This window comes from Rhinatrema bivittatum, chromosome 1, assembly GCF_901001135.1.
Source record: "Rhinatrema bivittatum chromosome 1, aRhiBiv1.1, whole genome shotgun sequence".
Classification (NCBI taxonomy): domain Eukaryota; kingdom Metazoa; phylum Chordata; class Amphibia; order Gymnophiona; family Rhinatrematidae; genus Rhinatrema; species Rhinatrema bivittatum.
In genome coordinates this window covers 820,394,934-820,419,373 of record NC_042615.1, presented here as the reverse complement: position 1 = coordinate 820,419,373, position 24,440 = coordinate 820,394,934, and the positions used below count along the sequence as shown (strand labels likewise).

General features: G+C 44.8%; 1 protein-coding gene across 3 annotated transcripts in view; it reads left to right on the top strand.

Moving 5' to 3' along the window:
- LOC115078928 overlaps positions 1-24,440 on the top strand; it is a 134,205-nt gene that overhangs the window by 44,328 nt on the left and 65,437 nt on the right. For all 3 annotated transcript variants that reach the window (XM_029582040.1, XM_029582039.1, XM_029582037.1), the window contains exon 3: positions 19,599-19,661. In XM_029582040.1, coding sequence (XP_029437900.1) covers positions 19,599-19,661 — 63 coding nt within the window. The remainder of the gene's footprint in view (positions 1-19,598; positions 19,662-24,440) is intronic.

Here is a 24,440-nt window from a genome sequence, read left to right as displayed (position 1 = left end):
GATAATTTTCGTTCCTGTAGTACCAAGGATCAGTCCAGACGCCCGCCCGATTCTATGTGTCATGAGAGTCTGCTCGAACCTTTGTTATCCGGTCTTTGGACACGGTAAGTGGCTGTCCATTTCATCTCATTTTGGGGTTGGTTACTTATTGAAGGAAAGGTTAGTGTTTGGAGTGTTTGCACATTTTTTATGCAGAATGTTATTGTTTAACTTTGCAGAATTTTACTACTTGATCTAGACAGTTGCCATAGTTAATCATTGGCTAATTTGGCGGAGGAGTTGTGTTACCTTTTCTTCTGCTTTGATATCGATTATACTGAAGGATGGCAGGTGGCACACCAGTATATCTAGGAGGTGCTTTCAGTTTTCTCTCTGACTCCATCTGCTGGAGGGGAGGCATAACCCAGCAGTCTGGACTGATCCTTGGTACTACAGGAACGAAAATTATCAGGTAAGAACATAATTTTCCTTTCCCTGTATGTACCCGGATCAGTCCAGACTCCTGAGTTTTGCGCCCCCCCCCCCCCCCCCCCAGCAGATGGAGACAGAGGAGAAGTTTTCAAAACAAAACTCCGTCTTATATAGAATGGTGACACCTACAGTCTGGCAGTATTTCTCAGTCTCCAGCAGATGGTGGAGGTGCAAGGCCTACAGTCTGTGCTGATTGCTCATTGGAGTTAGAGTAGTGAGTTCTGAGAGTTGTAGGTCTGTACAACTTTTTACTTTGATTTAAAAAAAAAACAAAAAACCCCAAAAAAAGAGTTTCTGTCCTGAGCCTCCCAGGGGGTTTGTAAAGTCCTGAGGGGACCATCCCCCGCTGGTTATTGAGGCAGCTGCATTACAGGGTCGAGGGCCCTCTTGTTCCAAGCTTGCAGCGCTGGGTGTGATACCGGGGAGCCCGGTTCACCCCACCCTGCCGGATCAGGACCGTGGACCACTGCTGGGCAAGTCTTAAAAAAAAAAAAAAAAAAAAAAAAAAAACCACAATCCAGGTTACGGGTGCTACAGCCCTGAAGGACCTGCAGAACAGAAAGTTGGCGCTGCAGCTCAAGAAAACTTTTGAAGTCTTGGCACTGGGAGTACGGGCAGCTGTGTGCAGCAATTTTGCCTTACGAGCAGGCCTTCGCTGGGTTTAGCAGTTACCGGCTAATGCTGGTCTTTCCAATGCAGAAGCACAACAAGCAGGGCATCTGGAAGCTTCGATCTCTTATAGTGCGGATGCACTTTATGATCTGTTACGGACTTCAGCCAGATCCATGGTGTTGGCTCGGCTCGTCAGTTCCTGTGGTTAAGAAACTGGTCGGCGGATATTTCCTCCAAGGCTCAGCTGGGTCATAGTCTTTCAAGGGTAAGTTGCTTTTTGGCAAGGACCTCGAGGATATGATTCAGTCCCTGGGGGAGAACAAGATTCACCGACTGCCAGAGGATAGGCCCAAGTTGAGGGGCTCCTTTTTCTTCACGGTCTCGATTCAGAGGGAATCAGAGATTTCGTCCGTCCAGAGCTCCAGCTTCTTCCTTTCGGCAAGCATCTGGTCGCCAACAGTCCTGGTCTCAGCCCTTTCGTGGCCAACGCTTTGGCAGAACTGGGGCTACCCAGGCCGCATCTGGGGCCAAGCCTTCCCAATGAAGGGACGCCAACTCATTACTCTGTTCCAGCTGTCGGGGGCAGATTGTCCCTGTTTTACGAGGAATGGGTCAAGGTGACGTCGGACCAGTGGGTCCTTACTGTGATTTAATCAAGGCTATGCTTTAGATTTTGCACACCACCTTCCGGAGTGGTTTCTGGTCTCCCTGTACAGTTACGAAGAGAAACGAGAGGCAGTAGTACAAGATACCTTGCAACGCATTCTGCAACTCTGCGCCATCTCCCTGGTTCCTCAGGCGGAGCAGCGAAAAGGGCCTTATTCCATTTACTTTGTAGTCCCCCAAAAAAAGGGGTCCTTCCGACCCATTCTGGATTTGAAGCGTGTAAACCGCTGCCTCAGGGTGCCACATTTTCGCATGGAGACTTTATGGTCAGTCATTGCCTCGGTAAGAAAAAGAGAGTTTCTGGCATCACTGGACCTAACGGAAGCATAGCTTCACATAGGCATTCGGGCCAACCACCAGAAGTTTCTGAGGTTCTCTGTGATGGGTCGCCATTTTCAGTTTCGAGCTTTGTCCTTCAGTCTTGCCACCGCACCCAAAATGTTTACCAAGGTAATGGTTGTGGTGGTGGCTCATCTGCGCAGAGAGGGGTTCCAGGTGCATCCATACCTGGACGACTGGCTAATTCGGGCAAAGTCGGAGTCACTTGGCCAGTTGGCAATTCGCAAAGTGCTTCAACTCCTGTGATCACTGGGTTGGGTGATCAACTTGGCCAAGAGCCGACTGGTCCCCACCCAGTCTTTGGAGTTTTTGGGAGCTCTGTTCCACACTCAACAGGGGAGAGTGTTCCTTACTTCGGACCGAATTGTCAAGCTACAAGGACAAGTGCGGGACTTATTGGCCAGCAGTCTCCTCAGAGTGCAGGATTATTTTTGGGCTCTCTGCTCCATGACTTCCACCCTGGAGCTGGTGCCCTGGGCCTTTGCTCATATGCATCCTTTACAGTCAGCGGTGCTTTCGCGTTGGAATCCAGTCTCCAAACAGTTTAATTTACCTCTCCCTCTTACGGATACGGCACGCTCCAGTCTCGATTGGTGGCTGATCTCGAACAACTTATCCCGAGGAGTTCCCCTGGAGGTGCCCGACTTGACAGTGGTGACCATGGACGCCAGCCTTTCCGGTTGGGCAGTGGTTTGCCTGAGGAAGTCGGTGTAGGGACAGTGATCCCAGCAAGAATCTCAGTGGTCGATCAGTTGTCTGGAAACCAGGGCAGTGTGGTTAGCGTTGCAAGTGTTCCGCCCTCTCCTCCAGGGGAAGTCAGAATTCTTTCCGACAATGTGACCACAGTGGCTTATATCAATCGCCACGGGGGAACCAAGAACCAGCCAGTGCCCAAGGAAGCCCGGCAGCTGATCAGCTGGGCAGAGAAGCATTTAGTAAGTATTGCAGCGTCTCACATAGGAGCCGACAATGTTCAGGCGGACTTCTCAGTCGGCACCGCCTCAATCCCAGTGAACGGGAGCTTGCAGATGAAGCTTTCCAGCTCATATGCGACATGTGGGGCGTACCCCGCATGGATCTCATGGCAACATTTCAGAATGCCAAGGCTCTGCATTTCTTCAGTCGCCGCAGAGAAACAGGAGCAGAACCAGGGGTAGAGGTCCTGGTTCTGCCCTGACCGACCGACATGCTGCTGTACATCTTCCCTCCTTGGCCACTGATAGGCAAAGTGCTCAGGAGAGTGGGGATATACATGGCAGAAGTCATCCTCGTAGCTCCAGAGTGGCCGAGATGGCCTTTGTTTGCAGACCTGGTCAATCTGGCAGTGGCGGGTCCCCTGCGGTTGCCACTGCTCCCAGACCTTATCCATCAAGGGCCCGTGTGTTTGGAAGAGGTCGATCGCTTTTGTCTAGCGGCATGGCTTTTGAGATGCGCCACCTGAGGAGCAAAGGGTATTCGAACGCTGTGGTGGCAACACTTCTCCAGTCGCGCAAGACATCCACCAACCTCGTGTGTGTGCGCATGTGGAGAATCTTTGAATCTTGGTACGTGGACCGGGTGATTGTTCCTACTCTGTCTTCGGTGTCGGATATTTTAGGTTTCTTACAATCCGGACTAGCCAAGGGCTTATCGTGTAGTTCCCTGAGGTTCAGGTGGCAGCTCTTGGTTGTTTCCGTGGTTCATTCAAGGCATGGTGTTGGCTGCTCACCCCGATGTGGCTCCTTGCCTAAAGGGGGCAAAGCATTTACGTCCCCTGATCAGGCACCCTTGTCCTTCTTGGAATCTGAACTTGGTTCTCTCAGCTCTGTGTACGGCGCCCTTTGAGCCTCTGAAAAAGGCTACAATAAAGGATCTCACGTTAAAGGTGATTTTCCTTATCGCTATCACATCTGCTCGCAGGGTATTTGAGCTCCAGGCTCTATCCTGTAGGGAGCCGTTTCTGAGAATTTCGGATTCTGGTGTGTCCTTGCGGACGGTTCCTTCCTTTCTTCCAAAGGTGGTGTCTGCTTTTCATGGGAATCAGTCAGTGGAGCTTCCGTCATTTCCCCGTTTTGGACTGGTCAGACCCTATGTCCTAAAGACTTGTGGAAGCTGGATGTTTGTCGGGCGTTGTTGCGCTATCTGGAAGTTACTAACACGTTTTGTGTGACGGACCATCTTTTTATGCTGTGGGTTGGTCCAAAACGAGGAAATATCTCTGAAGAAAGAGCGGTTTTAAGCGGTGTACCGCAAGGATCGGTGTTGGGACCGGTCCTGTTCAATATCTTTGTGAGCGACATTGCGGACAGGATAGAAGGTAAGGTTTGTCTTTTTGCGGATGACACTAAGATCAGCAACAGAGTGGACACGCTGGAAGGAGTGGAGAGAATGAGACGGGATTTAAGAAAGCTGGAAGAATGGTCGAAGATATGGCAGCTGAGATTAAATGCCAAGAAGTGCAGTCATGCATATGGAGAAAGGAAATCCGAATGAACTGTATTCGATGGGGGGAGAAAGGCTGATGTGCACGGAGCAGGAGAGAGACCTTGGGGTGATGGCGACTAACGATGTGAAGTCGGCGAAACAATGTGACAAGGTGATAGCTAAAGCCAGAAGAATGCTGGGCTGCATAGAGAGAGGAATATCGAGTAAGAAAAGGGAAGTGATTATTCCCTTGTACAGGTCCTTGGTGAGGCCTCACCTGGAGTACTGTGTTCAGTTCTGGAGACCGTATCTCCGAAGAGACAGAGACAGGATGGAGGCGGTCCAGAGAAGGGAGACCAAAAAGGTGGATGGTCTTCATCAAATGACTTATGAGGAGAGATTGAAGAATCTAAATATGTACACCCTGGAGGAAAGGAGGAGCAGAGGTGATATGTTACAGACTTTCAGATCCTTGAAAAGTTTTAATGATCCAAAGACAACGACAAACCTTTTCCGTCGGGAAAAAAATCAGCAGAACCAGGGGTCACGATTTGAAGCTCCAGGGAGGAAGACTCAGAACCAATGTCAGGAAGTATTTCTTCACGGAGAGGGTGGTGGATGCCTGGAATGCCCTTCCGGAGGAAGTGGTGAAGACCAGAACTGTGAAGGACTTCAAAGGGGCATGGGATAAACACTGTGGATCCATAAAGTCTAGAGCAGAGCTTTCCAAAGTGTGTGTCGCGACACTTTGGTGTGTCGCCTGAGGTGTGCCGGTGTGTCGCGCAAGCCCGGTGCACGTGACACACTGGCACGTGGGAGCCAATGCGGCCGCCGGTGGAGCTCATCCCACTGGCGGCTGAGCAGCGAAGAATCGTTGTGCTGAAGATCGGTAAGGCCGTGGTGAGTTCATGTCACCACGGCCCGAAGAAAAAGGGCACGTCTAAACGTGCAGGTGCTCCGCTTCCTTCCTGCCCACGCGGCCCCGGAAGAAAAATGTTGCCGGAGCCACACGGGCAGGAAGGAGATGAAGCAGCCGCGTGCAGAAGAGGAGCCGCGTTGTTGCAGCGGGCGAGAAGAGGCCCGGTAGCAGGGCCCCCACCGCGGATCGGATCGGCCCGAGAAGATCAGGGCCGCTGCAGAGCCAATCCTGCAGCGACCCGTGAAGAGGAAGCCCAGAGGTAAGAGAGAGGCTGAGGGCCCGTAGAGTGCGTGTATTAGCTGAGTTGAGAGATTGGGTGCCTGTATGAGCTGAGCTGAGTTGAGAGATTGGGTGCCTGTATGAGCTGAGCTGAGTTGAGAGATTGGGTGCCTGTATGAGCTGAATTGAGAGATTGGGTGCCTGTGTGAGTTGAGAGATTGGGTGTGGGAGTGAGGATCTCAATGTTTGCAGAGACAGCATGTGAGAGCCTGTGTGTGTGTGAGAGAGAGACAGCATGTGACAGTGAGAGCCTGTGCATGAGCAAGACAGCATGTGGGAGTGAGAGAGAGCCTGGGTGTGTGAGAGTCAGACAGCATGTGCAAGAGAGAGACTGTGTATGAATGATTGTATGAGAGAGAGAGCATGTGAGAGTGAGAGCCTGTGTGTGTGTGTGAGAGAGAGAAAGCATGTGAGAATGAGAACCTGACTGTATGTTGAGGGAAGAAGATAGATGGAGAGAAAAGAAATAGAAAAAAAGACAATATGAAATGAATTGGCAAAAAAATAAGAAAGGGGAGGTGGAACAAAAAAGCCTGGGACCAACCAATTAGAAAACTAAGATCAGACAGCAAAGGTAAAAAAAAAAAAAGAAATAAATTACTTTTTACTGATTGGCACATGTAATCTTTGTTAATGTCAAGAGTAGCACTTTCTCTATGCGGATCTCACAATGTACGAGATCAACATGGAGGAACTGGAAACCCACAGGGCCTGCACAGAGGAGGCAGCAGAATGGGCTTCAGTGCCAATAGCAGCAATCAGCGCCTCCCCAATAGCCATGCGGCATCAGTGGCAGCAGAGGAATGAGAGAGGCTCCGAGGTTGCTGGCAAAAGAAAGAGAGGGGGTCTGCCTTTAGTGTGTGCATGTGTATGAATGGATGCCTGCCTGGGGGTGTATGTGTGTGAATGGATGGGTGCCTGCCTGGGGGATGGTGAGGGAGTGGTGTGAAAATGAATGGGAGCTTGCCTGGGTGTGTGTGTTTGTGTGAGAATGATTGGGAACTTGCCTGGGTGTGTGTGTTTGTGTGTATGTGAGGGAGCCAGAGAGAGTGTGTATGAGAAAATCCAGGGGAGTAAGAGTTTGTGTGTGGGGTGTGTGTGGAGGGGAAGAGAGTGTCTTAGAGCCTGAGAGTGTGTCAGTGTCTGTGAGAGCGAGAGGTTATGGTGGGTATAAGAACATGAATGTGTATGTATGTGACAGTGTATGTGTGAGAGAGAATGGACATGTGAGTCTGTGTGAGAGGATAACCTCTGGGAAATTGTAAAAAATGTATATGATTTTAATTAATAGAAATTCTATTTATCAATAGTTTTAAAATATTCTTTTATTAGTATGGTTTTACTATTATAACTGATGCTTTATGTTTCTTGATTTTGTTTGTTTTATGAGGAATGGTGGTTCTGTTTTTCCATTGTTAATACACAGAGTCTGGCTTCTTGGAGTTTCCATTTCAGTTTTTGTCTAATTTGTGCTCCTTTATTTTGTATTCTGTATTTGGTGAGGGTCTGTCTCTGCTCTGTGTGTGACCATGATGAGAGATTCTGCTAGCATAGGGATCTATAGCAATCGGGTTTGTTTTGTTTCCTCAATAGGTGGTGTATTGGTATTCTAGGACCCAGTGTAATATTTACCCATGCTTTTTCACAGGTAGGGTTATTGTTGTTTGAGTCCTTGGTGTTATTACTGTTATGTTACAATGGGATTGCAGTATAGATTTTGAGTGTCTTTTTTGCGAGGTTTTATTTTAGTTCACAATGTGCCTGGCAGTGGAACGTGTTTGTGCTGCTGTTACTGTGAGGTGACACCAGCATTTGAAAATATCTTTTAGTATGATGAGCTGTAAGGGAAACATCCAAGCTCCATTGTTTGGGGGAATTTCAGTGGATGCACAGAGTTACAGAACTGGAGGTGCAGGATTTATATTGACATTCTGTCCCTTCCTATAAATTCCAGATTTCACTCTCATAGCCATATAGAATTAGTTGAATGAGGCTATCAAATAATTATATAGTGTGAATGGCCAGCTTTTTAAAATTATGCAGAAGACCCTTTGGACTTTTTTATTAACACCAAATATTCAAAAGCTGTGTTCATCCCATCAAGCTCATATATCTCATTAAAGAGGTAAATTGAATAACACAATAACTTTGTTTTATTATTGTTACTCATAAATTATAACAATAACATTAATCTTGGAATATTATATATTTTTAATATAAACGAAAGGTTTTCACAAGATATGTTGTGTCGTGAAACATTTTATTATGTATATATTTAAGGAAACATACATAAATTGTCGAAATACATTTCGTTCATTTAACCTTTAACCTCCGGTTTGCTTGTAGACTAATTACTGTGTCCCGAAATTATGTTTGTCTAAAAAGTGTGTCACCAACATGAAAAGTTTGGAAAGCTCTGGTCTAGAGGATGTCAATGAAGAGTGGGTGGCTCGCGGGAATGCCGGCTACTATCTGGAGATAATACCCTTATTCAATAAACATACACACGGTTAATGTGATTCCAACATTGCTCTAAGCTTCAACGGCAAGAGTAAATGTGGAAAAAAGGATTTGCATTCACAAAAAAGCGGGGAGTAGCTTGCTTGTTACAGCGGTTACTACCCCAAACCAAATAAGCCTGATACTTCACTTTCAATGCATATTCAGCATAGCTCTCTGCTTCAACGGCAGGGGGAATGAAGAAAAGTGGATCTATATACAGACAACAACCAACAAGGACTGAATTACATAGTCTGGGTAAACAAATAAGCATAGGTTGTTAAAAAAAAAAAAAAAAAAAAAAGCCACAACCCCCTGCTGATTAACCCAATAAACACCAGTTCTAAATAGGTCATAAAAGCAGGAGGTTTTATTTATGGAGAAAACCATGATTTCTCCAGGAGCAGAAGCAACACAAAACAAGTGGAAAAAACAATTCTAAGCTTGCTGCTCGAAGATCTGACGAGCGTGTTCGAAGATATAAGGGATTCCATTAGCCAATCACAGAATGTCTGCAAAAGCCAACCCATTTACCTTATAGCCAATCAATACATTTTAGCATGTGTACGTGTACTCTCACTATGGACGAGAATAAGACCAAGTTAGTTCCGTTATCTCAAGAATGATGTCATCCGTGCTGGCTGATTCTCTGGTAAGCTTAGTTATCATAGTGTTTCATAGTGCTATCTAGGGATGTGAATCGTTTTAGGACGATTAAAATTATCGTCCGATAATTTTAATATCGTCTTAAACCGTTATGGAACACAATACAATACAGATTCTAACGATTTATCGTTATAAATCGTTAGAATCGTGAGCCGGCACACTAAAACCCCCTAAAACCCACCCCCGACCCTTTAAATTAAATCCCCCACCCTCCCGAACCCCCCCCCCCAATAACTTAAATAACCTGCGGGTCCAGCGGCGGTCCGGAACGGCAGCGGTCCGGAACGGGCTCCTGCTCCTGAATCTTGTCGTCTTCAGCCGGCGCCATTTTCCAAAATGGCGCCGAAAAATGGCGGCGGCCATAGACGAAAAAGATTGGACGGCAGGAGGTCCTTCCGGACCCCCGCTGGACTTTTGGCAAGTCTCGTGGGGGTCAGGAGGCCCCCCACAAGCTGGCCAAAAGTTCCTGGAGGTCCAGCGGGGGTCAGGGAGCGATTTCCCGCCGCGAATCGTTTTCGTACGGAAAATGGCGCCGGCAGGAGATCGACTGCAGGAGGTCGTTCAGCGAGGGTTCCGGCGCCTCGCTGAACGACCTCCTGCAGTCGATCTCCTGCCGGCGCCATTTTCCGTACGAAAACGATTCGCGGCGGGAAATCGCTCCCTGACCCCCGCTGGACCTCCAGGAACTTTTGGCCAGCTTGTGGGGGGCCTCCTGACCCCCACGAGACTTGCCAAAAGTCCAGCGGGGGTCCGGAAGGACCTCCTGCCGTCCAATCTTTTTCGTCTATGGCCGCCGCCATTTTTCGGCGCCATTTTGGAAAATGGCGCCGGCTGAAGACGACAAGATTCAGGAGCAGGAGCCCGTTCCGGACCGCTGCCGTTCCGGACCGCCGCTGGACCCGCAGGTTATTTAAGTTATTTGGGGGGGGTTCGGGAGGGTGGGGGATTTAATTTAAAGGGTCGGGGGTGGGTTTTAGGGGGTTTTAATGTGCCGGTTTTTCGATTTAACGATTTTTCACGATATTTTACCCCCCCAAACGGCAACAATACGATTCCCTCCCCCTCCCAGCCGAAATCAATCGTTAAGACGATCGAGGACACGATTCACATCCCTAGTGCTATCAATCCACTAGGTGTAATTCAGCGCTGAGTATTCTTATATCCCCCCCCCTTTGAAGGGTGACGGCTAGGAACCCTTCACACCTATCTGCGTCGCATATCGCCTGTCTTAGGTTGTCCCGCCTAGTTAAGGCTAATCTTTACTGGCTAGAGACTTCACCCGTCTTAGTACCAATATGCTCATTTTTCACAGATAGTCATTACAGGTGGTGGGGAATGGTTCAGCGTCATGGTTAGAATCCAGGAGCATCAGGTTCAAGGTTTCAGCTTGATTGAGCATGATCCGAGTGCTGGTCTGTGTTATCAGCATTTCAGAGACTTTATCGCGGCATCTTCGTAGGCAGATGCAGAGGCAGACTACAAGCCCAAGTAAGGCAATCGTACACATGGAGCCAATTAGAATTTTGAATCCTGAACCTAAACTAGAGAACCATGAGCCAAGGGATCCGAATGGATCACTGGCATCAAGTCCTTTCCAAGTTTGCACCGGTACATGTGCAATTGATATCATGTTGCGGGTGATTTCTTCAATTACTTCACCCTAGTCGTCTATTTGAAGACAAGTTACTGAGGTTAAATTTACCACATAATCCTCCTTCTGCAGCTAGTATGTAATCTAATGCTAGATGATTCTGGTAAATGGCATTCCGGAAACCCTTTTGCTGAGTGGCTAATATTCTCAGTGCTTTAGCAGTTTCATTAGTAATTATTTCAACAACAGCTTGCAATCTTATAATATGATTTAACATGTAAATTGGAGTTCTGTAACCCCAAGAGCTATTCTGATAGGTTACAATACTGAGCCAATAAGAATTTACCATTTGAGCTTTCATGGTATAGTTGAGAAAAGTTTGAGACAAACAAGAGGACTTGCCTATAGCTATAGTGTGTAATACTGTGTAAGGGCTATGAATGCACTGTGTTGCAACAATGGAGTGGGCCAGTATCCACTGCACTTTACATGAGATAGGATCGGTGCTTTTGCACATGGGTGTCACAAATATAGCAATCAGGGGGGGATAACCTAGCAGAGCAGTTGGACATCATTCTTAAAAGGTACAGAGATAGTATTAAGAGGTAATCCATTGGAATGGACAAGGAAGAGAAGGAAAAACAACAAACAAAAACATAAGGCACGTTCTGGTCATAGGTAGGATTAGGAACAGTTGCACATCCCTGTGAGAGTAAGCCTCAGGTAGAATGGGTAAATTTCTACAAGGAGATCAATCTCAGAATAAGCACAAAGGCCACAAAACTACCAGGAAATATTTGTGAAAGGGTGTAAACATACTCCAGGTAAAATCTGAGAGGAAGTGTTACAGGAAGAAATGTTCAAAAAGGTTACAGAGAAATCAGAGTATAAAGGGAATAGGATATTGAGATATTAGAGACCATCAAAGTAATTACTATAGGTACAGCATGTTATGTAACATATGCTGATGTGGCAAAAATATATATATGAATATATATCCCTCTTGAACCATGAATTATCACTGAAACCACAGAGTACAGAAATAAGAAAAGGAAGATCCAGAGAGAAACCAGATAGTTAAAGAATAAGGGTGTGTATGGCCAAGCCAAATCATTACCACATCTACAGGTCACATCCCAGGATGCGGACAGGGGACATACTTAAAAATGAGGGAAACCAACCTTTCGGTAGGGAGTCAAAGAGCAGATGTCATAACTAGACCTTGAGGAGTGTCTCCTTTGTGGACTTATATCCATTGTTGGGCGGGGGCTTCAGTAGAGTCAAAACAGGTAATGGTTGTCGGTACATACACTGTATCGTGGAATTATGGGAAAAAATATGTAACTCCCTTCACATTCGTAATGGGATTTGTATAGCAGGGTGGAAGCTTTAGTCGTACCGTCTATAGTGTCTGAGATGCAAGCATCACAATTCGGGTCAGTGGTGCATACAGGGAGTATGCCACTCCAAAGGGATAATACACAAAGAAGGATAAACATGTTAATGCAAAAAGTGAATACCAAACTGGAAATACAAAAGCAAACTGATAGTAACGAAGATGATAAACAGGACAGCAAAAAATGCACAACCAGGTGTCAAAGGTAAAGAAAAGGGGTTGTTGAAACATTAGGCGAGTGCAGTCATGTGACAAAGCATGTGTAGGCCCAATAGCGGACAGAATGTTGTCCAAGGATAAGGGACTCAAGAAAACATTTGCCATACTGGGGCATATTACATAATCATATAAGGATATAGGAGGTTGGAGTAGACTGGAAAATACTATAAAACTTGGAAAACAGCAGTAATTCTGTCCAAATAATGGCATTTGCAAATAGGTCCAAACAACATCTGAGCAAGACACAAAACAATGAACACACAAGAAAATCAAATGGTGTATGATGGTGTTCTTTGAAAACAGGTCACAGTCCAAGTCAGGATAATCTTTGAATTCAATGATGCAGGTAGGGAAAACAGGTCATTCAGCTTAGTGCACATCAGGGACAGGAGGCACAGCCGTGCAGTTCAACAGTAGGTAGGTTACTTGATCAGAATCTACCATAAGGGCAAAACAAATTAAATTCAGATTAATTAGGGAGAAGAGTCCACCACAGACATCGCATCACAGAGAACATTAAACTTTGACACACAACGTCATTCATTCGTCAGGTGTAAGGACACATGACATAGAAAACAAACAACAAGAAACACATGGTTTACTTCTGATGAGCTCAAACCCCTGATCAAAAATAAAGGTAGGCCAAAAAAGTGTGAAAAAGTACTGAGATAATGACTAGATCGATCTAGAATAAAAACAAAAGAAAAAAGCAAAAAGAGATCTGTTGAAAAATGAAAAACTGGGAAAAAGGAGAAAAAGCAATCTTCAGCAATCTTCAAACGTTTCATCTGCTATGGACCTGGGAAAATATAAAATCTGTCAACATATAAAGGTTAGAGAAATTACAGCTCAATTGAAACTAAACAGTCTGATATGAATTCAGCAAACTGCAGTCATAAAGCTACTTTTAGTTCTTATATATGGCTGCGCCACTAGGAGGCGCTGTGCTCATTAATATTCAGTTTCCACTGTTGTGTTTTTTTTTGTCGTGTATCTGTGTCTTCCGGAAGACAGTCCTGCCACTCTGTCGCAGCTGGGGAAGACAACTCTTTCGCAGCTGGGGAAGGCACTCTTCTCTGGGAAATGACAAAACATTATTAACTGGGGCATATGGCGTACACATAAGGGCAATTTTAAGTGTGCAAGAAAATGATGTACTGTAAGTGGAGAAGTCCATTAATGGCTATTAACCAATTTTACTTAGGGAATAGCCACTGCTATTAATTGCATCAGTATCATGGGATCTTCTTAGTGTTTGGGTACTTGCCAGGTTCTTGTGGCCTGGTTTGGCCTCTGTTGGAAACAGGATGCTGGGCTTGATGGACCCTTGGTCTGACCCAGCATGGCAGTTTCTTATGTTCTTATGTTCTAAGTGTGCCAGTAGGATGAGCAAGTCTCTGCTGCTAAATTACTGGTGTCTTAATATATTTTAATTCCTTGCCAGACCGCCTTTAAACTAAACACACAAATATCTGTTGTTAAACTAAACTGAGCGATACATTAAAATGGGGTCTGGAATCCCCGTCAAAGGGCCCTCATGCCAAGCAGAAAGCAGTTGTAATTCTGTATAACCTGCTTTCCCGGTGCTTCAGGAGCACTTGATATGGCAAACATCAGAGGAATTCTAGAACACAAAGAATTAGCACCTTGGGAACTAGAGAGAAATCAAACCAAATGAGCAAAGGAAAGTAACCGATAATCACAGAGATTGCCAATTTAGGCAGCAAGTAACAGACAATTTCTCTCAAAGTCTGTCTGAAAGGCAGGAAACCTGGGCAGAAGAAGGAGGGGTGGCCAATTAGCACAGCAGGCAGAGAAAAGAGGGAGGGGGGGGAGTGAAGATTTTACACACAGTAAGACAGGGTGAAGTCAGCATAGTACAGACAGGTACTGAGCTCAACAGGAAGGAATGCCAAGCTCAGACTTCAATTCCCATCAACCAGCATGAGGAAAACGGGAGGGGAAGAATTGAATAGAGGAGCTCTGATGCCACCTCTTTTTGTTAGTATCGTTTTATATAAAAAAAAAAAAAGACCAGCCGTGCTCCCCTTACCCCTCCCAAGAGGGAGGGGTAAGGGGAGGAGTGAGTATTCAGCATGGCAGCCTAACACTGGCAGATACGGTCTAGTGTCAAAGAATGTGGACTACAAATCCCAGAGAGCAAGGGGAAGCTGTTGAGGGCAAAGCCAGCAGCCTGGACAGCTCTCTGGCTGATACGAGGAATTTTCAAAGGAGGGGCTGGGGGGGGAACAAAGAAACAGAGCCGCAGCTTAGAGTTTCACAATGCCACCGATAAGTTAGGTCAGCTGGAAAGAAAGTTAAAAACAGTGAAAGAACACACAGATTGCAAATTGCACAAACCGTATGAAAAGGAAGTACTCAGAATCTTTTCAGGAAACCAATTCACACAAGACGGAACAGGCACACGTAAACTAGGGCAAGGAGCCCTCCCTTCTCCCTGGAGCCAGGCACACAAAGAGAATTAAATTGGATTGAATTCCTGAGGGGGGGGGGCGTGTCAACGCACACCACTGGAAAACTACAAAATCCAGAAGCCCAAGCAGAAGAGGGGGGGGGAACTCAACTTCCCAACAAGCACTGGGAAAGAGGAATCCCAGAAATCAAGGGGGGGGGCTACCCGATGGGGGATTAAGGGGGGGGGAAGGCGGGCTCTGGCTGGTACAGGAATTTGTACCAGGCAAGTGGGGCAGAGAATGGTACCTTTTCACTTCTTGATACAGAGGTGGAAGGGAAGGTTTCTCCCGCTTCTGAGAACAAAGGAACTAAGCTCAGGGAATCAGAGCAGGCTTGGAGAATTAGCAATTAAAGCAAGATCCACAATGCAATTGACGGAGTAAACTTCCAGAACTACAGCACTTAATCAAACAGCTTTGAACACTCTTTGTAGCAGATGCAGGCAGAATGAACAGAAGTAATTGCAATGCAGCGAGAAGGGAGGAACAAGTTTTTATAGCTTCCTAGTACAATGTAATTTGAAACCAGCAGAACTTTACAACTAGGGAAATACAAAAAGTAAACAAAGCTAAGCAAGGAATGCAATTAAACTAGCCACGCTGCACAGACAAGCGGAGCAGCAGCGAATGAGAGAAGACAAACTCAGGCAAAATTGGAACATCAAATCAACACTTTAAAAACTTAAAAAGCCAGTCTCATACATACCAAACAGTTGAGGAGCTCAAACTCACAAACCAGCGTCCTGTGTTTGTGAAGAATGAAGCAAAAAAACAACTGACCTTCGGGCTCTTTGCAACGAATCCAGTGAACTGGCAGCCGTCGGAGTTCTGTCATACAACCCTGCTTTGCACTCCCCGAGTGCTGCTGACCGGCAACAACCTCACCCTGAATGAACGCTGGTTTATTGTCGGCAGCTGTGGGACCCACAGGACAGGGTCGCGAAGTCTGTCCCATGGATCTCGCTGGGGCCTCCAGATGTTAAAAAAAAAAAAAAAAAGCCGCAACCCCCTTGCTGATTAACCCAATAAACACCAGTTCTAAATAGGTCATAAAAGCAGGAGGTTTTATTTATGGAGAAAACCATGATTTCTCCAGGAGCCAGAAGCAACACAAAACAAGTGGAAAAAACAATTCTAAGCTTGCTGCTCGAAGATCTGACGAGCGTGTTCGAAGATATAAGGGATTCCATTAGCCAATCATAGAATGTCTGCAAAAGCCAACCCATTTACCTTATAGCCAATCAATACATTTTAGCATGTGTACGTGTGCTCTCACTATGGACGAGAATAAGACCAAGTTAGTTCCGTTATCTCAAGAATGATGTCATCCGTGCTGGCTGATTCTCTGGTAAGCTTAGTTATCATAGTGTTTCATAGTGCTATCAATCCACTAGATGTAATTCAGCGCTGGGTATTCTTACAAGGTGTAGCTTGCTTATTGCGGCAGTTACTACCCCTAACTAATTAAGCTAGATATTTCACTTAGATGCAGTTCCAACACTGCTCTCTACATTAATGGTGGGGGTGGAAGGGAACTAGAACCAAAAGATTACTAAGAGCCAAGAGTAACATAAGTATGAGAAAAAAAAAGTGCAAAACTTGCTGGGCAGACTGGATGGGCCGTTTCGGTCTTCTTCTGCCGTCGTTTCTATATGGAATCTAAAGCTACGATTTCGCGCTGGTTGAAAGAGGCTATGGGCTCGGCATATTTGCTGCGTGGTAAGCCTGTACCATTCGGTCTTCGGGCTCATTCTACCTGTTCGCAAGCAGCATCTTGGGCAGAGTGTCAGATGGTAACTCCGCAGGAGATTTGCAGGGCCGCTGCTTGAAAATCCTTGCATACATTTGTGATACATTACAGACTGGATGTTCAGGCACTGGGTGAAGGAGGCTTTGGAGAATCAGTGCTTAGAGTGGCCTCTCCAGATGGCATTCCCCCTGACCTCAGACAGGAACCATGCTTACTAACATTCAGAAAAAGGCTTAAGACATGGTTATTTAGACGAGCCTTTCCTGATCCCAACTGACTCTCCCAACTTTCTCATTAGACAGACTACAACCACCTATAAGATACCAGTCAGCACTATGTAAATAATTTATTCCTCTCATTGTTATTGGTTAATTTATTCCTTCTTCTCTTCTTCTTCCCCTAGTTCCAACTTCCCTTGTTTTATTGTAACTTTTTACTTCTTTGCTTCTCATCACCGGTTTATTGTTCAAAGTTATCACTCCCCCTGTTACCTGTAAACCAGCATGATGTGATTGTATCATGAATGCCGGTATAAAAAAGCTCAAAATAAATAAATAAGAAAGCTCTGGTACATCCCAGGAGTCTGGACTGATCTGGGTACGTACAGGAAAAGAAAAATTAGTTTCTTACCTGATAATTTTCGTTCCTGTTGTACCACGGATCGGTCCAGAGTCCCGCCCGGGGAACGCATGGAAGTAAGGGAGAGTCCACTTAGTTTATTAATTGATTTGTTTTCATATATGCAGAAATTGGATTGACTGTCCTCAAGTGGTTCTACAGGTTCCGTTCCTAGAAGGGTTAAGTGAACCGGTTATTTCTTTTTCTTGTTGAAGGGTTATTGTACATAGTTATGGTGGTTTTCTGAGAGACATTCTGCTTTGACATTGAGTAATACTGCCGGACTGTAGGTGGCACCATCCTATATAAGGCAGAGTTTTGTTTTGAAAATTTCTGTGTCTCCATCTGCTAGAGGGGGGGGCAAAACTCAGGAGTCTGGACTGATCTGTGGTACTACAGGAATGAGAATTATCAGTTAAGAAACTAATTTTCCTACAATTGGCTGATGGTGCCACGTTCAATGCTGCCCCCTGTCCTTAATGGCTGTGACTGCACCACAGGAGAGATCATTCACAGCAAATACTACTTTAGTGAAGAGCACCTATAAGGTACTTTTCAGAGTTTTTGGTCTGAAAATGAGGTTGCATTAGATAAAGAGGTAAAGGTGTGATCTGGGAAATTTATTTACAGTTTCTTGGCCTTCTGTAATTCTGTTTCAGTGCCCACTGGTGCTTCACACACACACACACATCGCCCTGTGTATTTTAAACCAGAGCAGCAGACCTGATGGGTACAGTTGCATGATGATCTAATGCATGTGATCGGATATGAAAATAAAATTTTATTTATTTATTTATTTTTGGTTTTTTATATACCGATCTTCTTGCATTGGATGCAAATCAAACCGGTTTACAGTAAAACAATTCAACTTGCCAAGTAGCATTACATGGAACAAAGAACATGGAACAATATATTAGTGCTTGCGAGCATTACATAGAATACTAGTAACAAATTAAACATTTAAACCTTTAGAAACCATTGGTGACAATTCTTATAGCGAATTTGATTAAGTGTGCCTTAAATGATAAAACGAAAAACAAGGGGAAAAAATTGACTGGGTTTACACGAAGAAGGGGATAGGGAGGAGGGGCAAAAGAGAGAAGGTGTAAAATAGGGAAGGATATAGGGTGAATTTATAACAAATAGAATCAATTAAAGATGTCGTGGATAGTATATGTTGGGTCTTCAAGGAAATGCCTGACTAAATAGCCATGTTTTCAGTTTTTTCTTGAACGAGATCTGGCAGGAGTCTTGTCTGAGTTCTGGTGGGAGGGTGTTCCAAAGAGTAGGACCTGCAGTGGATAGTGCCCTTTTACTTCGCGAGGATTTGGCTTGAGGGACGAATAGGGTGCCTTGGTAAGCTTTCCTGATCGGTCTCTTGGATTTGTGGGTGCGTAGCTGAAATGTGATATCCATTGGGGCTGAGTTGTGTAAAGATTTATGCATGATGGTTAGAATTTTGTATAGAATTCTATGTTTGATCGGTAGCCAATGTAGGATGTATAGGATAGGTGTGATGTCTCTTTTTTTTTTTTTTTTTTAGAGTTGGTCAAGATCCTGGCCACAGAGTTCTGTAGCATCTGTAGAGGCTCAATGGTGGTAGCTGGAAGACCAAGTAGTAGAGAGTTACAGTAATCAATTTTTGTAAGGATGATTGATTGTAGAACCAGGCGGAAGTCTTGAAAATGCAATAGTGGTTTTAGCTTTTTCAGAACTTGTAGTTTGAAGTAGCATTCTTTTGTCGTGTTGTTTACAAAGTTTTTCATGTTGATCTGATTATCAATGAGCACTCCTAGGTCTCTTACGAAGGTTGAGTTTTTGAGGTTGTTCGATAAAGTTGATGTGGGGTTGGGGGGAGAGTTGAAGACTATTTGTTGTTGACCATTTACGGGTGAGGCTGTATCTCTAGACAAAAGGTTATCTTCCTGAGAGATGATGAGGTATTCCGTCTTGTCTTTGTTGATTACTAGATTGAGTTTGGTGAGGAGGGCGCTGATTTCAAGAAAGCAATTCTCCCAGAAGATTAAAGAATTTTGTAGGGATTTCTTAATAGGGATGAGAATTTGGACGTCGTCCGCGTAAATAAAGTGTTTGATTTTCAGCTTAGAAAGGAGGAGGCAGAGCGGTAGCAAATAAATGTTAAATAGGGTAGGGGAGAGGGAAGAGCCTTGAGGGACTCCCAGGTTTGAACTGATAGATTGTGATTCTTTGTTATTGATTTTTACCTTAAATGATCTATTGCTGAGGAAAGAGCGGAACCAGTCTAGGGCTGTGCCTGAGATGCCAGTCTCAGCTAATTGGTTGAGAAGGATTGAATGGTTAACCGTGTCGAAAGCCGCCGACAGGTCGAGGAGAATAAGTAAGTGTGGTTGTCTTTTTTTTCTGAGCTCAGTAGAACGGAATCCATGAATGAAATCAGAAGGGATTCTGTGTTTCGGGATTTACGAAATCCGTATTGCGACGGAGCCAGTATAGTATTATCTTCCAGGTAGTCCGTGAGTTGTTTATTTACTATTTTTTCGATGATCTTGGCAATGAAGGGTAAGTTGGCTATAGGGCGGAAGTTGGATGGATCATCTGTTGACAAATAAGATTTTTTTAGTAGAAATTCCTGTTTTAATTTAAAAATTCCTGTTTTAAGGCTTGGTTACATAGTTGACAGATTGTAACATATGAGCTTCCATCTTCTTTTTCAGATCTCTTTCCAGCACAAAGGATTAATGACCCTCTGGATAGGCAGAGGTCATCCACTCTTCCAGGTGAGATCTGTCTTCTTTCCCCCTCACACATCTTAGTCTGTCAGTCATCTTCATGTATGCAAGCTCCAGCTACATCTCTGCCACTCTGTGTCATCTTGGGTTAGGTGTTCAAACTCTCTGTAGTTTGTTTTTTTTCCCTTTCTCAGAATATGTTGGCACATAAATGATTATCTTCACAGTAACTAAATGCCCTTACTTCCTGAACAAACTTACAGGAAAGTGGTACCTTTGGTGAGGGAATCCTGAAATAGTTCAAAAGTGCTCACAAAGAAAGCAGCGACACCCTGCCTCTTGTCAGGTCAAAGCTTTACTGCTAAGTCCATGCCTTTCAAGCTCTTTAAGTGACTCTTTTATTACTCTTCTGCCCAGAGCAAATGAAATTGGATGATATTGTATATAAAAGATGTCAGTGAAGCACTATGGAATCTTTATAGATAGAAATTCTGTGTGTGAAGCAGAAGAGGATAGCAGTGGGTGTATACTACTGCCTGCCTGCCCAGAATGAAGAATTGGACAGCGAAATACTAACAGAAATTAAAAAGGCTATTACAGTTGGCAACACAATAATTAGAGCTTTGTTACCTCCCCCTCAGCACTGATTGGATAAATGCTCCTCAGGACATGCTATGAAGGTAAAGTTTCTAGCTGCCATAAATGACTGCTTCATGGAGCAGCTGGTCCTAGAACCGATGAGAGGGGGAACAACTTTAGATCTAATCCTCAGTGGAATGATAAGGCGTTTTGGATTTGTGTCACTTGAGAGAATGTGTGTTTCTGCGTCACCGGCCTTACTCTACCAGAGCCCACTGTAATCATGTTGATTTTTGGCTTCCTTGTCGCCCTGTGTAAGTGGAGGGGGAGACGCGTGGGCTGCACAGTTGTGTAGAATGGGTGTCTGTGGGTTACAGGTCTTATCCTACCTGAGCCCACTGTAAACCTTTTTTTTTCCTTGCGTTTTGTTTCTTTTGTGGTAATGAGGAATTACTTTTGGAATACTGTGAAGTGGGTTAAACTTTCTTTATTGCAGCTAATTCTGCTTTAGCCAACTCCTTTTTGAGGGAAGAGAGTTCCAAACAAATGGGGCAAACCCTAAGTTTCCATATGATTTTCCCCAAAATAAAGGCTCTACAATAGTTACACTGGATAGACCTAATTTTGGTAGATTTAATTGATGGATAACACCTGAGGAATGACTAAATTTTCAAATTATCTAATTACCAATTATGTATTCAGGCAGCCTATATCAGAAAGATATAGACACTTAAAGGTTTCCATGCACAGGAGGCAAGCCTTTGTCTTTTTTTTTTTTTTTTAATAAAATTTTATTGTCTGCATAAAATCAACAGAACAATACAACATTATAACCGAAGTCAATAATCAAGCATAACATACAGAGATTTTTCCAATACTATAGAGAATCCTTCCCCCCATCCTCAAAACCTGCTCCTCACATTGCCACATAACTCACAATGTGTCACTAAATTTGTACCATGGATAAGAACATAAGAAATTGCCATGCTGGGTCAGACCAAGGGTCCATCAAGCCAAGCATCCTGTTTCCAACAGTGGCCAAAACCAGGCCACAAGAACCTGGCAATTACCCAAACACTAAGAAGATCCCATGCTACTGATGCAATTAATAGCAGTGGCTATTCCCTAAGTAAACTTGATTAATAGCCGTTAATGGACTTCTCCAAGAACTTATCCAAACCTTTTTTGAACCTAGCTACACTAACTGCACTAACCACATCCTCTGGCAACAAATTCCAGAGCTTTATTGTGCGTTGAGTGAAAAAGAATTTTCTCCAATTAGTCCTAAATGTGCTGCTTGCTAACTTCATGGAATGCCCCCTAGTCCTTCTATTATTCGAAAGTGTAAATAACCGATTCACATCTACTCATTCAAGACCTCTCATGATCTTAAAGACCTCTATCATATCCCCCCTCAGTCGTCTCTTCTCCAAGCTGAAAAGTCCTAATCGCTTTAGTCTTTCCTCATAGGGGAGCTGTTCCATCCCCTTTATCATTTTGGTTGCCCTTCTCTGTACCTTCTCCATCGCAACTATATCTTTTTTAAGATGCGGTGACCAGAATTGTACACAGTATTCATGGTGCGGTCTCACCTTGGAGCGATATAGAGGCATTATGACATTTTCAGTTTTATTAACCATTACCTTCCTAATAATTCCTAACATTCTGTTTGCTTTTTTGACTGGTGCAGCACACTGAGCCGACGATTTTAAAGTATTATCCACTATGATGCCTAGATCTTTTTCCTGGGTGGTAGCTCCTAATATGGAACCTAACATAGGGAAAAATAACCCTTGCTGTAGTTACACAATGTGCAACACCTTGCACTTGTCCACATTAAATTTCATCTGCCATTTGGATGCCCAGTCTTGCAAGGTCCTCCTGTAATGTATCATAATGCATATTGTAGTTGGAAATCTCAGACTTCTAGCTAACAATAATCAGGACATATCCAGATAGCCGCCCCCCCCCCCACCACCACTATCCCTCAGACAAACAATCATAGCTAAGGATTAGACTTGCCGTCTCAAAAAGGGTTCCCGTACCCGTTCAAATTTTAAAGAGAGCACATTTTTTATGGCTGTCAATTTACTCAAGAAAAATGCTTTCTTAAGCCTGCGCTCAACAGCTCTCAGTCCCCGCAGTTCTACAGATCTCCAGTTACAGGCTATTTCTCATCTGGCTGCAATTAAGATTTGATGAACCAAATGCCAAAAAAGTTGCAGCTGGCTCAAAAGGGTTATTCAATAACGCAGACTTAGGAGTAAATTGTATGAGTGGCCCTGAAATTTCCTGAACTATCTCTAAGACCTCCCCCCAGAATATCTTTATATAGTGACAGGCCCACCACATTGGAAAAATATGCCCATTTTGTTAGAATCCTCTCCAGCATAGGCCCCAATGCCAGAAAAAACCTTATGAAGACATTGCAGTGTGAAGTGCTGGCAAGCCTCTCAACGGAAAGGAAGCTCTAGAACGAGGGGTCATAGGATGAGAGTGAAAGGGGGTAGAATCAGGAGTAATCTTAGGAAATATTTCTTCACAGAGAGGGTGGTGGATGCGTGGAACAGTCTCCCTGTGGAAGTGGTGGACGCAAAAACAGGATCTGAATGGAAGAAAGCCTGAGACAAATGCAGAGGAGCAATGGGAATTGTAAGGGCTAGGTAATCTTGCTGGATAGGCAGGCTAGATGGGCTGTTATGGACTTTTTCTGCCCTCATGTTTCTGTATTTAACTCCCAATGCTTTAGCATACCGTTAGTTAACTCCTGATGCAGTAAGCTGAGTTTTCCCACATAATGTTAGGTCTCATTTTATTATGTCAGGCCCGGTGTGGGATAAAGAACACAGCCACTTCCTGCGTGGAAGCATTTTTTAGCTATTTCAGATGTTTAGTTTACTCGGGAGAGCCGGCACTCCGAGGTGAGCGCCCGCTCTCCCGACGCGCGCACAGACCACTCTCCTGTGCACGCGATTTAGTATGCAAATGAGGGCCCGCGGTAAAAAGAGGCACTAGGGACACTAGCGCGTTCCTGGCACCTCTTTTTTTTGACAGGAGCGGCTGCTGTCAGCGAGTTTGACAGCTGACGCTCAATTTTGCCGGCTTCAGTTCTCAAATGCGCTGACAGCCACGGGTTCGGAAAACGGACACCGTGATTTTTAAATTTTTAAATTTTTTTTCTCTTTTTGCGTGTAGTTGCGTGTAGTTATGGAGGCAAATGATGATGTCTCTGACTCCGGAGGCCCTTCTTGTGCCCAAAGCACGATGCGCCCTGTCCAATTTAATATCAGCCGGTTGTACGACTGCGGCATTCTGATGTGAGGTAGCTTGATTCAGTATAAATGCACATATTTGCTGCGCCACAACCTGCGCGTCAGCGTATGCCTCCGAGTCGGGAACCCCCCGAATACGGAGATTACTCAGTCTATTCCTATTTTCTAAGTCCTCTAACTTATCTGTGAGGATCGTGATTTCTTTATGAAGGTGTCTTTGGTCACTGTTTAAGTGATTAAGAGAATCGCCATGTTGCTCGACCCGAAGGTCTAGTTCATCGACCCTGCGTCCCAGCGCGCCAAAATCTTCACGGAGCTCCGACATGGCCGCCATGAGGTCCGATTTTTGTTGGCGTAGATTGGACCGGAGCTCCATGAACCAGCCTCTAAGTTCGTCTCTCGTCGGTAAGTTAGAATGGATGTCTTCTCCTACCGGACTGGCTCGGGAGTGCTCCGATGCGGTATCCTCCATATTGCTCGTTGCTGCCGGCGTTACAGCGGCCATGTCAGTGTCCCGGTCCACAGACACCTTTTCATACGCAAACTGTTTTAAGTCTGTTGTGCGGCGTTTGCATGCCATAAATAAATCTAAAGCACGCTTCCCTCAAGCTAGAGAGTATAGTTTGCGAGGGGCTGTGATTGAGAAATAGCAAGTTTGGACGGTTATTAGGCCTGAGGGAGACGGAGCTCCGCTCATAGACGTCCCCCCTCATCAGCTCCGTAGAGCGCCCCCCAAATTTTTAATTTTTTTTTTAATTTTTTTTTTAATTTTGGGGTCTCTGACTTAATATCGCTATGATATTAAGTCGGAGGGTGTACAGAAAAGCAGTTTTTTCTGCTTTTTTGTACACTTCCCCGGCGCCGGCAGAAATTAATGCCAGCCTTTGGGCATGCGTTAATTTTTGAAAGTAAAATGTGTGGCTTCGCTGCACATTTTACTTTCTGAATCACGCAGGAATAACTAATAGGGCCATCA